This window comes from Calliopsis andreniformis, chromosome 2 (assembly GCF_051401765.1).
Source record: "Calliopsis andreniformis isolate RMS-2024a chromosome 2, iyCalAndr_principal, whole genome shotgun sequence".
NCBI lineage: Eukaryota > Metazoa > Arthropoda > Insecta > Hymenoptera > Andrenidae > Calliopsis > Calliopsis andreniformis.
The window spans coordinates 15,497,232-15,511,535 of NC_135063.1; the positions used below are offsets into that span (position 1 = coordinate 15,497,232).

Genomic DNA, 14,304 nt, shown 5'->3' on the forward strand with positions numbered 1-14,304 from the left:
TGCATCTCGTAGTCAGTGCGCAATTCCTTTACAATGAAGACAGGTGATTTTATTTTAAATACAAAATAACTAAAATTTGAAATTTATTTACTGATAAATTTTCAGTAATAAATATATTGCACGTTATATTCATTTCTTTTAGAATATTTTAATTTCGTAACTTTAAAATATGAATTTTCTAAATTTATAAGTTTTATAATTTATTAATTTTTTATGGATTTCTGAGTTTTCAAGCTGTATAAGTCTGTTGTAAGGTATAGTTTATAAAAATGATAATTCTTAGATGATTCTGTGGATGAGAATGTCATGAACTTTAAAGTGAAAGGCTTAACTATTCTTGGGAAACTGACAGTTAAAAAAATACTGTTATTTATGCATAGTACTGTCTTACATGGTACTATGTTGCATTGCATTATTTCATTTATTCCCATTTGTAGATTAAATAAATATATATAAACTGAGAAGAAATAACAAATGCATAACTTTAAAAAACTATATTTATTTTGTAATTAAAAAATGCAATTACAGGTATATAAAATTTATTGCTTTGTTTGGCATGTATACAAGTTTTCATAAAAGTCTAGATAAGATGATAATGAATGATAAGATACCTTTTATACAGTATTGTGCTTTTTTATCACTATATAGTCTATGGATTTATGCGAGTAGATAAACAGCTTTTTTTAGTATTTAAAAAGAGAAGTTATACAGTATCACTGTACTTTTTTTGTAATAATCAGCATTTCAAATGACCATATCAAAAGAAATTATTTAATATTACATTTTCTTTGTAGATCAATTTCAATTGGAATACAGAACTATGAAATCATCTTAATAGAGTAAATAAATTCGTTCATTCATTATATAGCAACCATTAGCAGTTAGTCAAAAACAAAAATATAATTTTTTATTCAGTAGCATCTTCCTTTGATACACTGAATGGTTCTTCAACAACTTCTGCTCCACAATCAGCAATTACAACATCCTTTGTTGGTCTATCTCTGGTATCAGTACTTATATTTTCAATTTTCCTGACTATATCCTATAAAAAATATTAATATACACTAAATATGTATGATATTTTATATGCATAATACAGTAGAATATAATAACAAAACATACCATTCCCTTAATTATTTTGCCAAAAACAACATGTCTACCATCAAGCCAGGGAGTTTGTTTCACAGTTATGAAGAACTGAGAACCATTAGTATCTTTTCCAGCATTTGCCATAGACAACCATCCAGCACCATAATGCTTCAGTTTGAAGTTCTCATCTTCAAATCGGGCACCATATATGCTGTGTCCTAAAAAAATGATGCTTTTAAAATATATAATATTGTTTATAGAACAGTCAACTTAATATTATCATTTGTGAAATCATCAAACCTCCAGTTCCATCTCCTTTTGTGAAGTCTCCTCCTTGAATCATAAACTCACGGATGACTCTATGGAATTTGCTACCTTTATATCCCTCTCCCTGAGGTTTCTTAGCTAATTCTATGAAGTTTTTAACAGTCTTTGGGACAGTTTTTCCGAAAAGTCCAATTTCAATTCTTCCTTCAGGCTTTCCATCAATACTAATATCGAACCATACCTATACACATATGTAAATTATTTACAATAATCTAACAAATCTTTAATTACAAATTGCCATTTCCTATGTCATGTTTTATTAATGTATATGAGAAACTAACATAAATTATAAGATTACAAAATAATTATTATATATATTTAAAAAAAAACTACCGTGCACGTGTTAACTTAAGGAAAAAGTAAATACTATCATATATAACAATTCTCGATAATAAACGTTAAAATATCGTTCCACAATAATGACCCGTTTTATAAAAAATTCTATTTTTACCTATTTTGCACAAAAACATAAATTCTTTGTAACAAGACAACGCGTCTCTTACATTGTATACCGGTATACAATATACTATTGTTGAATTCACTCACCTTGTCTGTTACTTTCGGGCCTTTCTTATCGTCGGCATTACTACACGAGCAAAAAACCGATAGCACGACACCCACTAACAAAAGTAACTTCATTATTGATATAAAGGTAAGAATTCAGCAAGAAACAACAGGACAAAGACTTCTCAACGACTGTGCTCTGTCAGAAGTCAGAATGGAACACAGTCGAACGTGGATCCTTTGCGCACGCGCATATGTTAGAAATGTGGGATCATTCGATTGGTTACATTCACCTCGGCAGTAACGCATTTAAAAAAAAAAAAAAAATGAAAAGAAAAATGCTTTATAAATGTAGCTCACAGAACACAGGACACACACTAATGGGAAGTTGAAGGAAATCAAGATTTACAATTTGAAATAAATTAGAATTTAAATATTATTTTAGGTTAGAGATCGAATATTTTATTTGACGCCTAAAAAATATGAATTGTTACAAATGAAATATTGTTGTGACATTTTTTTGATTGATTAAACGACAATGAAGTAACATATTTTCTATTTTTGTAGAGTATACTTTAAATATTCGATTTCTATTTAATTAACAAATATTTTAAATACATATAATTTAAGAATGTTACAGTTTTAGGTACCGGAAATAAAAGATATCGTAATATTTTGATATGAATTTTATTTCCAATGTAAGTCTAACGTACTTTTATTTCTCAATATTCGTATACTTTCAGTTCTACATTTAATATAATATTGGCTGAGTGGTACACATACATAAAAAGTAAACAAAACGTTTAAAACTGTAAGGATTGATATGATCGCAGAGATTTTTCCATTAGGCATATACGTACAATTCGTCACAGCAATAATTTACTGCCCTTTTTGTTCGGTCATTGTAGCGTTAGATTGTATGGTTACGATACACAAAGGCACTACGTGCGGCATAGAAATTTGTAATGTGCAATTTGTACGAACTCAATGTTGCACAATACGTGTTGCACGTTGCACGTTACGTGCGGAAAAATAGGGGGAAAAAGTTGCATATCGAATAAGAAAAGGATTAAATAGGGGATAGCAACGGTTAGAAAATGTTAATCTATTGAAATTTTGTTGGTTGAAAAAACATGAAATTAGTCGTAAAGCAAAAGCCATTTACTTGATCATGAACTTATTCCACAGCAATTAAACAATTAAATGGGATTCATTGATTTTTGTTGAACACAAATTCGTTTACGTAATCATAAATAATGCATAAAAGAACACAATAGAAATTCGATGATCGACTGAATGTTCTCGATCTACGTTCTCTATTTATTTGAAGCTGATTTCAGATAGCAAGTGAAGCCAACCGGTGTCGCGTGTTTTTACGAATAAGCAGATATACGTTATTTTTTATCATTCGCAATGACTGTTGAAACTTTTAAGAACACTGAGGTATGTTTTTTAGAAATTCAAAATGATTTTTAAAGGGTTTTAGCGTATTTTCGCCGTGGCATAACAAAAAGCTGCAACGTTAATCCCGCTTCATATTTTTTCGATTATCAAATGAGTGTGCATTTTTCTGTCGTCGATTACACACTCGTCGTATATCCATCGATTTGTCAAATAAAGTAGAGAACTTTTTATTTCGATTGACTTATGGTTTCGAATTTTATTCTGTAATTGTTACTAATTACGCGCGGTTATGTTTCATCGATATAAAGTATTCGTGTCGTGAATTAATATTGTTGATTTATGACGTACTTAAAATTTTACTACTATTTACGATAGGATTAATGGTTTTTTATCAGCTTTTTGGTTTGATACAATGCGAGACGTTGCTTTCTATAAGTAATTTTTAAAGAATACTGTTTTATTTTAATTTTTATGTAGCTTCCTAAGTTAGACAAAATTATCAATTTGTTGAAATTCTTTTAAGATGGAAGATGAACCAGTGCATCCAGGAACAACACAGACTGACTTCATTAAAAATGAATTGAACTTCGATGTAGATCCAAACGATCCAATGACAAATGCAGCTTTAAATGACCCTCAACCTGAGGAATGGATGGATATTTTGGGAAATGGACAGCTCAGAAAGAAAGTCATTAGAAAGGGTAAAAATGGAACACGGCCGAACAGATCTGATATGTGCACTTTAAAAATTGTTGGCAAATTGAAAGATGGTACAATAGTTGAAGAACATGAGAATCTCAAAATTCAGTTAGGTGATGTCGAAGTGATTCAGGTGTTGTGTGCTATCATGTACTTATAAACATTTTACACATAAAATTTGTGTATGAAAATATTTATTTTCATTATATCTGTTAACTGCAGGGATTAGATCTAGCAGTTGCACTTATGGATGTAGAAGAAGTTGCTGAGATTGAAGTAGACCCAAGATTTGCATATGGTCAACTAGGAAAAGATCCAAACATACCACCTGATGCTACCATCTTCTATACAGTTGAATTGAAGTCTAGTGAATTGGAAGAAGAAATTGAGATTCTTAGTATCAGTCAACGAAAAGAAATTGGGTAATTATTTTTTAAAAGAAACATAAATATTGTATATATCGATAAATAATTATTATATTTCAGTAACAAAAAACGGGAACGCGGGAATTGGTGGTTTACACGTAATGAACCAACACTTGCAATACAGTGCTATCGAAGAGCATTAGAGTTCCTTTTACCAACAGAGAGTCGTGCATCTTACCAACATGAAGTTGAAGACTCTACCATTGATGCAGAACTACAGGCATTATTGGAGGATCGCATGAAAGTGTATAACAATTTATCAGCTGCACAAATGAGAACACAAGCTTATGATGCAGCTTTGAAAAGTGTAGAAAGTGTTTTAAGCTGTCAACCACAAAATGTAAAAGCACTGTTCAGAAAAGGTATATTGTCTTTAAATACACTGAAAATGTATTGACACATTATTCCTTAACATACAATGAGTTGTACACACTAAATCATTTGGCTATTTGCAGGAAAAATTTTACATCATAAAGGGGAACATGCATCAGCATATCAGACGTTACTTCAAGCAGCAAAATTAGAACCAGAATCGAAAGCTATTCAAGCAGAACTGACTATTTTAAAACAGAAGAATGCTAAAGATGCTCAACACGAGAAAAATTTGTACCGTAAAATGTTAGGCACGAATAAAAACAATAATGCGCTTTCAAAAATTACAAAGAACGATAACAAAAGTAAAATTACCTCAAAGCTTACATGGGGTTTAATAGGAGGAGGTGTAAGTGCAGCACTTGTGGGTGTACTTTTGTACAGATTTACTTCATGAAAAAAGAAAAAATTGAACGTGATCTTAAAAACAAATGAAGCTAAAAGACAATTCTTAGACTAAATATTGTAAAATGTACCAATATATAATTATTCCTTGTCCATTTAAACTGTCCATAAAAAACGTGGGTGTAAAAGTAAGAAAGCTGTAAAAAATTGATGCTTCAATAACATACAGATAAATAAAAGTCAAGAATGTAATGTTTATAAACTTTTGTTGAGGTATTTTAATCAGACTGTTTAAGTTTTTATTTTGTATCATTTGCAAAAGATTTTGCAATTTGTTAACTTATTTATTATATTCATATTTGTATTGCAGAAAATTGTTGTAGACTTTTGTATATCAGTCATTTACATTGTGTATACATGATGTTAAAAAAGTATAAAATTAAGATTGTAATTGTTATGAAAAATATACGATTTATGTAAATCATATTCTACAAGGATAATTTTAATTTTAATAAAATAATTTAACATTCACGTTGATTAAAAAGTATATTTTTAAAATGAAACAGCCTGAAGTTAATATTTTTATGCCATTTATACATTTTGTATTTCTCGTATAAAATTTAATATAAACAATTATAAATAAACATGTAAAACTTATACAATCGTAATTTAGTAAATGCAAACATAGTTTCGATAAAATCTAAATATCATAAAACATATCACATTCTCTTTGTCGATCATTAATTCAAAATTTCTAATTATATTTGTAGCAATCTGGGCGGTATCAAATAGTTTTTATACTATATAGTTTCATACTTGAGCCACGGTAATTATAAAATCATTAAAAAATAATTCAACTTTTAATTAAAGATTTAAAAATGATGAAAACGGTTGATTCAAATAATTTTCTATTGGCAAAGTATCTACCTTGTTAATGTTTGAATCTACAAAAAGAGGCGTTCCTTCAGCAGCTCCTAACGACAATTCTGAATAATTTGTATGGTCGTAAAAATTTTGATCCGAATTCAAAATTCCATTTTGAAATTCTAAATCGTGATAGCTTGTAAGATTCAATATTTCATTAGAATTTGTATCAAATTGATCCATGAGATCATTCATTGTCAGCGTTTTAGGATTAGAAACTTCTACAGTTACAATCTGTTCTGTATTAATGTCTACTAGGGAAAGAACTTGAGGGGTAGAATCTGAAGTAAGCGATAAATTTATAAGCTCCAACGAGAGCGTCGGATTTTCAGGGAGATCAGCGGAATTGAGTAATGGTTGTAATTCTAAATTTGAATTGAAATGTTCATCAGTAATATCTGTAGCCTCAGGCGACGTCATTTTTTCATCTGCTAAAACTATAATAGATCCTTCTTTATTTTTTAGTTTTTTAGGCTGCAACTTTTTTGGTTTTTCTGGTATTGGAACAAGGTGACCATCTTCTGTTTTCATAAGTTTTACAACCTGTTAGATATTACATAACATTGTAAATAAGTGGCATGTATATACTAATAAAAAAAATAATGTGTATAACTAAATTCACCTTCTTTTTCTTTTCAAGAGTAATTCTATGACAAGTTTCCATGTGACGCGTTAAATGATGGGACCTTTTAAAAGCAGTGCTGCATTCCATGCAAGCAAATGGTCGATATTGTTGATGGGATAATTTGTGTCTTTTCAATAAACTATTGCGTTTAAATGCTTTACCACATTCTTCACAGATAAACTGTCTTTCTTTGTTGTGTATGTACAGGACATGATCATTAAGAATACTAACACTAGTGAAAGTTTTTCCACATTGTTCACATACAATGTTTCGTTGCTCTACATGCAATTGTTTATGCCTATCCAAGTCTGATTTCCTTGCACACTGAAATGTACAACCATATATGTTGCATATGAATCTTTTTTCTCCTTTATGTATACGTCTAACATGCTGGTCAAGTGCTCTTTGTGAAATTAATTTTTTAGAACAAACTGGACAAGGAAAATTGTCTCTAGGTGGTATTTCTCTGTTCATTTTATTAAGGTGCAAAGAAGATTCCAGATGACGCGAATAATCATCCTTTTCAGAAAAAGTGTGTCTACAGTCAATGCAAAAATAAATACCTGCAAAATAATGATTTTCATGAATTCTATATATACTTCTGCTTTTGTGCTGTAAAAAAACTCACCATTATTTGATATCTTATTATCATTTACTTTGGAAGAATGTACCAGTTTATAATGTTCATGTGCTTTCTTTTTAGATGCAAATGTAACATCACACTTTGAACATTTATGATTATCATGATTCTGGATATGAGTCAGATATGTCTGTTTAATACTGAATGTTTGCAAACACCTTTTACATTTAAACTGCTTTTTGGTACAATGATTTTCTTTATGCTCTTTATCATCTTCTTCTACTTTCAACATCTCTCCACAATCTGAACACACCTTGCCATTTTCATAACTGTGTTTAGCCCTGTGACGATTTAATAAAATACGTTTTGGGAAACTACGGGAACAAGCATCACAAGAATGTGGATACTTTGTTACTCTCTCACCATGTGAACGAAACAAATGTATTTCAAGGTGTTTGCGCCTGGCAAACTTTGCATTGCAATGAGAACAATTATTTTTTTGGTGGCCTTCCAGATGTCTATCTAAATGTCTCTTATATTTAAATGTCATTGAACACTGACTACATGTTTTAACTTGCTTATTTGATATATCTAAACTATTGATTTTCCCTTTGTTTTGAGTAGTCAATGTCATAAATTTTGTTTCAGGATCATTATTCTCATCACATGAAGTTTTATTGCTGATTTCTAGATTATGAGATTTATGTTTAATCTGTGAAAAAATAGTTTTCTCAAATATAACTGGCTTCTCTTTCTCTTTATCTGTTAAATTCATTGTATTACATTGTGTGATTGACTTTAATTTTGTATTGTCAATGTAAATGCTCTCTTCATCAAATGACACAATAGATTTCATACTTAAATTTTCCATTTTTGAATGGTCCTGTATTACATAAGTATTTTTTATTCCATTTTGAGCAGTAATTCCATTCTGTGAAGTATTCTCAATTTTTATAAAATTTTGATCTGTGTCATTCAAGTTTATACTCTTGTAATTATTAACTATAGTATCTAATTGAAACTCATTACTTGAGTTATCTGTAGGAAGAGAAGATATATTAATTCCAGAATCTTTGCTATCAAAAGTATCTACATATTCTTGTAAATAATCAAAGGCTTCAGCTTCGTTAGTCCCTGAAGACATATTTTGTACTGTTTGTAATACCAAGTCGTCCTAACAAAATATTAAATTCATTAGACATTTCAATGTTATATTTTTTGTTCGTTTATATTTTTTAAATCTTACCTGATTGTCAAATGAATGAAGCAATCGCGTTTTGGATTGTTGATCATTATTACTTGACATTGTTTAAACTATTTTAAAAAAATATTAATTCAGTGAAGGATTCTTTCAATGATATCGTGGTGAAATTATAGAATGTTTTTTGGATTAAACTTGAGAATAATTAAATATTCTATGACTTCTTTCATATAATTGCACTTAGATATAACCTTAAAAAATTAAACAGTTACAAAAAAACTGTTACAATTTGAACACGCTGAGTAATTCCCTCACATAATTCTAATTAAATTACGAAAAAATCGGTATAAAAATGCATTTTTTTGTTTATAGTATTTTAATTTGCACTGCGTTATTTTTTTTAAATTGTCAAACATGGTCTATCGAACGTAACTATTGTATCTACAGTACTGATATCCTGATTGGCTTTTAAATATACATATGTAAAAGCAGTAATTAAAACATTATTAGAATAAAATAAATCACATCTCACAAATACTAATGTGTGCTATAATGAATACCCATACCGTATTGAACTTTAATTCGATAAGTATTATATTTTTATTTCAAAAAATTTGATTAAGATCCGTAAGGAAATTTTGAAATGATTTAGTCGTTATTTTTAAAGACAATTTCAAGTAGGATAAATAAAAATTAACTGATAGAACATCAGCTGATTCAAAAGACAAACATATTGTTATGAATTTATACAGTCAAAGTAATATAAAATGAATTGTTTATTGTTATAAACTGGTTTTATGAAATACATTGTCCTGCAAACGATGTAGCTTTGTATTGCAAAATTTATTTATGATCTGAGGATATAAAGCCGTTACAGGCCTTTTATAATTCATTTTGCAATAACACTGAACAGTGACAATTGTTTAAAAATTGTAGCAAAAGGATTTAAACAATTAGATTAAAACATGGACAGTGAAATAGTATAGCCATCTAGCGGATGATCCCGAACTACAAAAATTGAAAAATCGCTTATTTATTAATTTCCGAGCAATATAATGATTCAGAATCATTCTAGAGACTCTACAGATCATTATGCAACAAGAAAAGTCGAAGGAAATTGTTTATTTATTGTAAAAATAGCATATAGAAAATAGAGCTGAAAATGGCGCTGGTGGCGCCATCTAGCGATGCCGCCCTCGAACTAAATTAGGTATAACTAATTTAATTCTTGCAGCCACCGCTAGATGGCGCCACCAGTGCCATTTTCAGCTCTATTTTCTAAATGATATTTTTACAATAAATAAACAATTTCCGTTGACTTTTCTTGTTGCATAATGATCTGTAGAGTCTCTAGAATGATTTTGAATCATTTGATTGCCCGTAAATGAATAAATAAGCGATTTTTTAATTTTTGTAGTTTGGGGGCAGCCGCTAGATGGCTATACTATTTCACTGTCCATGTTTTAACCAAATGTTTAAATGCTGCTTTTTGCAATAAATAAACAATCCTGGTACTCAATACTACTTCAGAGTAATCTACAGAGATTGTACAATGATTTTACAGTCTGAAATAGCGCATAACTCGTTAAATAAACAATTTTACTCTTCTTTACAACAATTGAGTGCCAGGACCGTATCATCAAAGAGAATGTCATTTAACAGAAAACTCTAAGAGTGTTGTTAAACTCCCAAAATTCAGAATTATTTGATAGTTATACAGAACTATTTCGAATAATTTAGTAATTATTTTAACATTATTTGTACAGTCTCGATTTTAGCCAATTTTCGTGAAAATGCCGGGAATTTGTCTATAATTTTTCTAGGTATATTTAACCTCTACAAATGTCAAATGTGTAACTTTGAAGTCGTGACAATTTAATCAAATTTTATGACATGATACGTATTATTGTATAATAAATGAAAATGAGCGAAACATCCGAGACTCAAAGCAAAGATATCGGTCCAGGAGTTAACGTGGAACAGGAACGCGAATTAGCTCAAAATGCGTATTCTGAATTCCAAAAAGGCTCATATGCTACTTGTTTATCGTATTTAAATAAATTGGAGGCGCTCAGGCCCAAAGATTTGAAGGTGATGCATAATAAAGTTATAGTAGAATGTTATAAAAATGACTTGAAGAAGATAGACTTGGTGAGGAAAAGTCTGAATGCAATATGTGGACACATGTCTACTATCGATTCACCTGAACCTATAGTTAATATTGAGAAAAGTGTTATGAAGTATAATCAAGCAGTTTTATTGTATCATACAAGACAGTACAATGTAGCACTTGATATTGCAAATAGATTATTTGCTTTTATAGAACCTATGGGTATGAAAATAATTAACTGTTTTAAAAACTCTATCATTTTATTTTTTTGACTTGAAACAAGACTATGGTCCTTGTAAAAGAATTATTATTTATGCGTGTCATTCTATTTTAGAGGAATCGCTAGCACACAAAGTTTGCCTTCTTTTAATAGAGCTACATATAATAACAGAGCAACCAGATGGAGCATTATCTTTAATAAATTATATAGAAAGTGAGCTTATATCAACAGACAATTCTAAAATTCAATCTGTTGATAAGGAAGGTATAATGAAATCAATAAAGGATCAAAAAGAACAAAAAAAGGAAGTTGATACAGCTATAGATGCGTTTAAAATCAAACTACTAAAATGTAAAGCTAGAATATATCTCATGAAGCATCAATTAAAATTGTGTAAAAGGGAATGGAAAACGCTAGTCTCTCTGGGTACACCTGCAGTAAGATATAATGATATATTTAAACTATTTTTACTTACTATGATCAAATTAATTTTTTTCTTCATATATTTTACTTCCTTCCAGAATATATCAACTGTATTTCTGAAAGCTAATCTCGAATATTTAAGAGGAAATTACAAAAAAGCTATCAAATTACTGAACTCTGTAAAGTCAGAAAATTTAGATTTCAAGTATGTTAGATTTATACTTACTTTGTATTAATACATAGACTTTCCATATTATAATAATATTGTAATATGTTTAGAACTTCTGGAGAATGTCCTGCTGTTTTATATTATAATAATATGGCATGTATACATCTTGCCATGGGTAAAGCTAATTTAGCTTGTTTCTACTTAAGAAAAGCCTTGCATGAGAACAAGTGTGCTATAGAAGGTGTGCAGGCAAAGGACAGTGGTAAATATAAAAATCGATATCTGCTTTATAATTTTATATTTATTGCTACAAGTAATTCCTTTCAAAGAAATCAATTTTATTTAGATCCTTTATCCTCTCAACCATTGTACACGCTTGGTGGAAACAAACACTATGAATTAATATACAGTTTAGGCGTATCATTATTACATGCAGGGCAAGCCTCAGCAGCTTTTGACTGTTTTATGGAAGCTGCTCAGTGGTATCATAATAATCCCAAGTTTTGGCTAAGAGTTGCAGAATGTTGTATATATCATTATAAACCAGTAAGTATAAATACTCTATTATATGGTATTAAATAAAAATTTAATTTTTTATTCATTTTTTCAGACAAATGAAGTCGACTTTAATATTCCAAAGCGACGAAAAGATTTAGTACAGAAAGTTGTTGGTACTGGAATCTATAGGAAAATTATTTTATCATCATCTCTTTCCAAAGATACGAAATATCATCCTGAAGGGTTTCCATCTGCTATACCGCAATTAACTTTGGAATTTGCATCTCTTTGTTTAAAAAACGCATTATATTTATTACCGAATAACAATGACCTTCATATACCACTAATAAATATTGCACCTATGCCATTAGAAGTTGCTCAGAATTTAGGTACGATAAACTTGAAGTTTACAGTTGTAAATAATATTAAATATAATCACTATTAAAAAAAAATAACTTTTTTAGGTCTTCAGCGTTTAAGTATAATGTCGCTAGCTTCTACTGTCGAAGCATTAAATTTGAAAATTAGTGTTCTAGCAGCAAGTGCTTACGTATCTTTATGTTTAGGTGACTATGTTGTTGCTCTCGAACATGCTAAATCATTATTAAAGATTAATAAATTACCTGGAGCATACAGAATGTTAGGAAATCTTTATGCTGCAGAAAGTTTGATATTTTTAGATAAAATTGGCGAAGCAATTGAATACCTTAAACCAGAAAATATACAGGATTTGAATACTTTTATACCTATTATTCCCGATGCCCAGGAAAAGGATAAAGAAAAAACTGAGGAAGTTATCTCAAAACCTATCAAAAGTAAGATAAATGTGTCCTATTTCATCTTGAATTTATTAATATTTCTTGATCTAATGAATTCAATTTTATAGTGTGGTATCCGACGACTGTTCCTACGGGTATTGCTGTGTTCCGTTACAATTTAGCTGTAGCCTACGCGATCCGTGGTGAACTTGATAAGTCTGGAGAAACGCTGAAACAAGTAATTAATATATATATTTAAATATATATATACATAGATAATATTACTAATAAATATAAATTTATTAGGTTTGGATGTCGAAAGGCCCAGATTGTGATATTCCAATACATGTCATAATGTTAGCTTTATACATAGAATTACAATTAGGTAATAACAATTATACTTTCATTTATAAATAGTATAAAAAAAAAGTTTTGAATGATAAATTAATTTGAATTGTTATTACAGGTCATGCTGATATTTCAAGGTCAATAATAAAGCAACATTGTCCTCAATACCGTTGATGAGCAGTAAATTTAATAATTAAATGTAATAAAATTGAATTTTTATGTAAATTTCTTTTTTATCAATGTACATGAATTGTACACATTTACGTATGTAAATAAATGTTTAATGTATGAAGTGAAAAATTTCTTAAATATATTGCAAAAGATGCATGAGTATTCTAATCATTTTCCCAAATATCCTTAAACGATCCTTAAACGATCCTTAAACGATCCTTAGATGATTCATCATTGCAGGAAATACAGCCTTACTAAAAAGTCTAACGTTACAAGATTGCAAATTTCTTTATATTTTGTTATTTAATAAACATAAATATTAATAGTATGAAAGTGTTGCTAGGGCGATTGTTATTAACAACACATGTAGCAGAAATTGTTGCTGCGATGATTATTTTATAGGAAATATTAATACTTTGCAAAATATTGTTCGTTAGAGCAATCTCCAAATTCCTACCACCCGAAGAATTTCTTTCGTTGGTTCCCCACCTTCTCCAAGGGAGTATAAATACCGCTGCAGGAACACAAGAGTCTCACTCGTCGCGGGTCCTCCAGCGGGTGAGGATCCTCCAGAGGATCCACTGGAAGGACTCCTGGACCTTGGACTCCCTTGGCCAGTGGAGAGCTTGACCAAGTTTGGTCACTGGTCATCTTGGACTTCCTTGACCACTGGTCATCCTGAACTCCCTTGACCAATGGGCAGCTTGACCACTGGTCATCGTGAACCATAGGTTAGTTTTGCTCCAATTTTACACTTATTGCTTCTGTTGCCCCTATCTTCTACTTTCTCTATTTTTATTTTTTGTATGCGCTGCCCCATCTCTGAGACTTGGGTCGATTCTGTCCCAGCTGTGAATTGTGAATAACAGTAAGATTGCAATTCGCGCGATTTATATTTCCATCCGTGTACCACAAAATTCTCATAAGATAATAGATCGATCGTACACTCCGTCGGTAATGATAGACCTATTATCGACTTAGTTCAAGGTAGATCACAACTTTATCAATAGAAGAAATAACGTTTCATGCATAGATGTCGCTACTAGACAGAACTAGTTCTTTTTCACGCACTTATTTTAGTAAGAAGTTACTACTTTTTCGAATATAGTTCA

The 14,304-nt window shown here is 30.1% G+C and overlaps 5 protein-coding genes across 7 annotated transcripts; 2 read left to right on the forward strand and 3 right to left on the reverse strand.

Moving 5' to 3' along the window:
• Nucleotides 1-757: 757 nt before the first annotated feature.
• On the reverse strand, nucleotides 758-3,180 carry Ppib (peptidylprolyl isomerase B (cyclophilin B)). Of its 2 annotated transcripts, XM_076385878.1 has the most exons (5): nucleotides 3,086-3,180; nucleotides 1,963-2,036; nucleotides 1,390-1,597; nucleotides 1,123-1,307; nucleotides 758-1,042 (listed from the first exon to the last, which is right to left on the reverse strand). In XM_076385878.1, coding segments are annotated over exons 1-5 (603 nt in total). In that variant the 5' UTR covers nucleotides 3,087-3,180; the 3' UTR covers nucleotides 758-907. The 2 variants fall into 2 exon arrangements, with proteins under 2 accessions (XP_076241993.1, XP_076241982.1); XM_076385867.1 differs by lacking the exon at nucleotides 3,086-3,180 and having other exon boundaries at nucleotides 1,963-2,213.
• LOC143183974 (peptidyl-prolyl cis-trans isomerase FKBP8) lies at nucleotides 3,130-5,641 on the forward strand. The gene is made up of 5 exons (XM_076385855.1): nucleotides 3,130-3,363; nucleotides 3,848-4,156; nucleotides 4,246-4,445; nucleotides 4,509-4,810; nucleotides 4,904-5,641. The coding sequence occupies exons 1-5, from the start codon at nucleotides 3,334-3,336 to the stop codon at nucleotides 5,215-5,217; spliced, it is 1,155 nt and encodes a 384-aa protein (XP_076241970.1). The 5' UTR covers nucleotides 3,130-3,333; the 3' UTR covers nucleotides 5,218-5,641.
• A 153-nt stretch (nucleotides 5,642-5,794) lies between these two features.
• On the reverse strand, nucleotides 5,795-8,639 carry LOC143183968 (uncharacterized). Its single transcript, XM_076385844.1, has 4 exons — nucleotides 8,541-8,639; nucleotides 7,343-8,468; nucleotides 6,712-7,277; nucleotides 5,795-6,632 (listed from the first exon to the last, which is right to left on the reverse strand). The coding sequence occupies exons 1-4, from the start codon at nucleotides 8,598-8,600 to the stop codon at nucleotides 6,030-6,032; spliced, it is 2,355 nt and encodes a 784-aa protein (XP_076241959.1). The 5' UTR covers nucleotides 8,601-8,639; the 3' UTR covers nucleotides 5,795-6,029.
• Nucleotides 8,640-9,974: 1,335 nt separating this feature from the next.
• Nucleotides 9,975-13,366, forward strand: Not10 (CCR4-NOT transcription complex subunit 10). 2 transcript variants are annotated; one of them, XM_076392163.1, is made up of 10 exons: nucleotides 9,975-10,827; nucleotides 10,940-11,262; nucleotides 11,347-11,453; nucleotides 11,528-11,679; nucleotides 11,764-11,963; nucleotides 12,028-12,304; nucleotides 12,380-12,730; nucleotides 12,802-12,911; nucleotides 12,980-13,058; nucleotides 13,140-13,365. In XM_076392163.1, the coding sequence occupies exons 1-10, from the start codon at nucleotides 10,413-10,415 to the stop codon at nucleotides 13,193-13,195; spliced, it is 2,070 nt and encodes a 689-aa protein (XP_076248278.1). In that variant the 5' UTR covers nucleotides 9,975-10,412; the 3' UTR covers nucleotides 13,196-13,365. The 2 variants fall into 2 exon arrangements, with proteins under 2 accessions (XP_076248278.1, XP_076248277.1); XM_076392162.1 differs by having other exon boundaries at nucleotides 11,528-11,963; nucleotides 13,140-13,366.
• LOC143188102 (uncharacterized) lies at nucleotides 12,704-14,002 on the reverse strand. Its single transcript, XM_076392164.1, has 2 exons — nucleotides 13,650-14,002; nucleotides 12,704-12,902 (listed from the first exon to the last, which is right to left on the reverse strand). Exons 1-2 carry the CDS (start codon nucleotides 13,919-13,921, stop codon nucleotides 12,863-12,865), a joined length of 312 nt encoding a protein of 103 aa, XP_076248279.1. The 5' UTR covers nucleotides 13,922-14,002; the 3' UTR covers nucleotides 12,704-12,862.
• Between the last annotated feature and the right edge of the window lie 302 nt (nucleotides 14,003-14,304).

What these genes read in the sequence shown, in the direction of transcription:
- Ppib (XM_076385867.1), bottom strand. Translation starts at nt 2,055, where the DNA reads ATGAAGTTACTTTTGTTAGTGGGTGTCGTGCTATCGGTTTTTTGCTCG. An exon ending in GCCCGAAAGTAACAGACAAG is followed by an intron (nt 1,598 to 1,962) that starts GTGAGTGAATTC and finishes ATATGTGTATAG; the next exon opens with GTATGGTTCGATATTAGTAT. An exon ending in AAAAGGAGATGGAACTGGAG is followed by an intron (nt 1,308 to 1,389) that starts GTTTGATGATTT and finishes TCATTTTTTTAG; the next exon opens with GACACAGCATATATGGTGCC.
- LOC143183974 (XM_076385855.1), top strand. Translation starts at nt 3,334, where the DNA reads ATGACTGTTGAAACTTTTAAGAACACTGAG. An exon ending in GTGATGTCGAAGTGATTCAG is followed by an intron (nt 4,157 to 4,245) that starts GTGTTGTGTGCT and finishes TGTTAACTGCAG; the next exon opens with GGATTAGATCTAGCAGTTGC. An exon ending in AAAAGCACTGTTCAGAAAAG is followed by an intron (nt 4,811 to 4,903) that starts GTATATTGTCTT and finishes GGCTATTTGCAG; the next exon opens with GAAAAATTTTACATCATAAA.
- LOC143183968 (XM_076385844.1), bottom strand. Translation starts at nt 8,600, where the DNA reads ATGTCAAGTAATAATGATCAACAATCCAAAACGCGATTGCTTCATTCA. An exon ending in TTCATTCATTTGACAATCAG is followed by an intron (nt 8,469 to 8,540) that starts GTAAGATTTAAA and finishes ATATTTTGTTAG; the next exon opens with GACGACTTGGTATTACAAAC. An exon ending in CTCTTGAAAAGAAAAAGAAG is followed by an intron (nt 6,633 to 6,711) that starts GTGAATTTAGTT and finishes AATATCTAACAG; the next exon opens with GTTGTAAAACTTATGAAAAC.
- Not10 (XM_076392162.1), top strand. Translation starts at nt 10,413, where the DNA reads ATGAAAATGAGCGAAACATCCGAGACTCAAAGCAAAGATATCGGTCCA. An exon ending in AGAAGTTGCTCAGAATTTAG is followed by an intron (nt 12,305 to 12,379) that starts GTACGATAAACT and finishes TAACTTTTTTAG; the next exon opens with GTCTTCAGCGTTTAAGTATA. An exon ending in CTGGAGAAACGCTGAAACAA is followed by an intron (nt 12,912 to 12,979) that starts GTAATTAATATA and finishes TAAATTTATTAG; the next exon opens with GTTTGGATGTCGAAAGGCCC.
- LOC143188102 (XM_076392164.1), bottom strand. Translation starts at nt 13,921, where the DNA reads ATGGTTCACGATGACCAGTGGTCAAGCTGCCCATTGGTCAAGGGAGTT. An exon ending in CGAAAGAAATTCTTCGGGTG is followed by an intron (nt 12,903 to 13,649) that starts GTAGGAATTTGG and finishes TACTTGTTTCAG; the next exon opens with CGTTTCTCCAGACTTATCAA.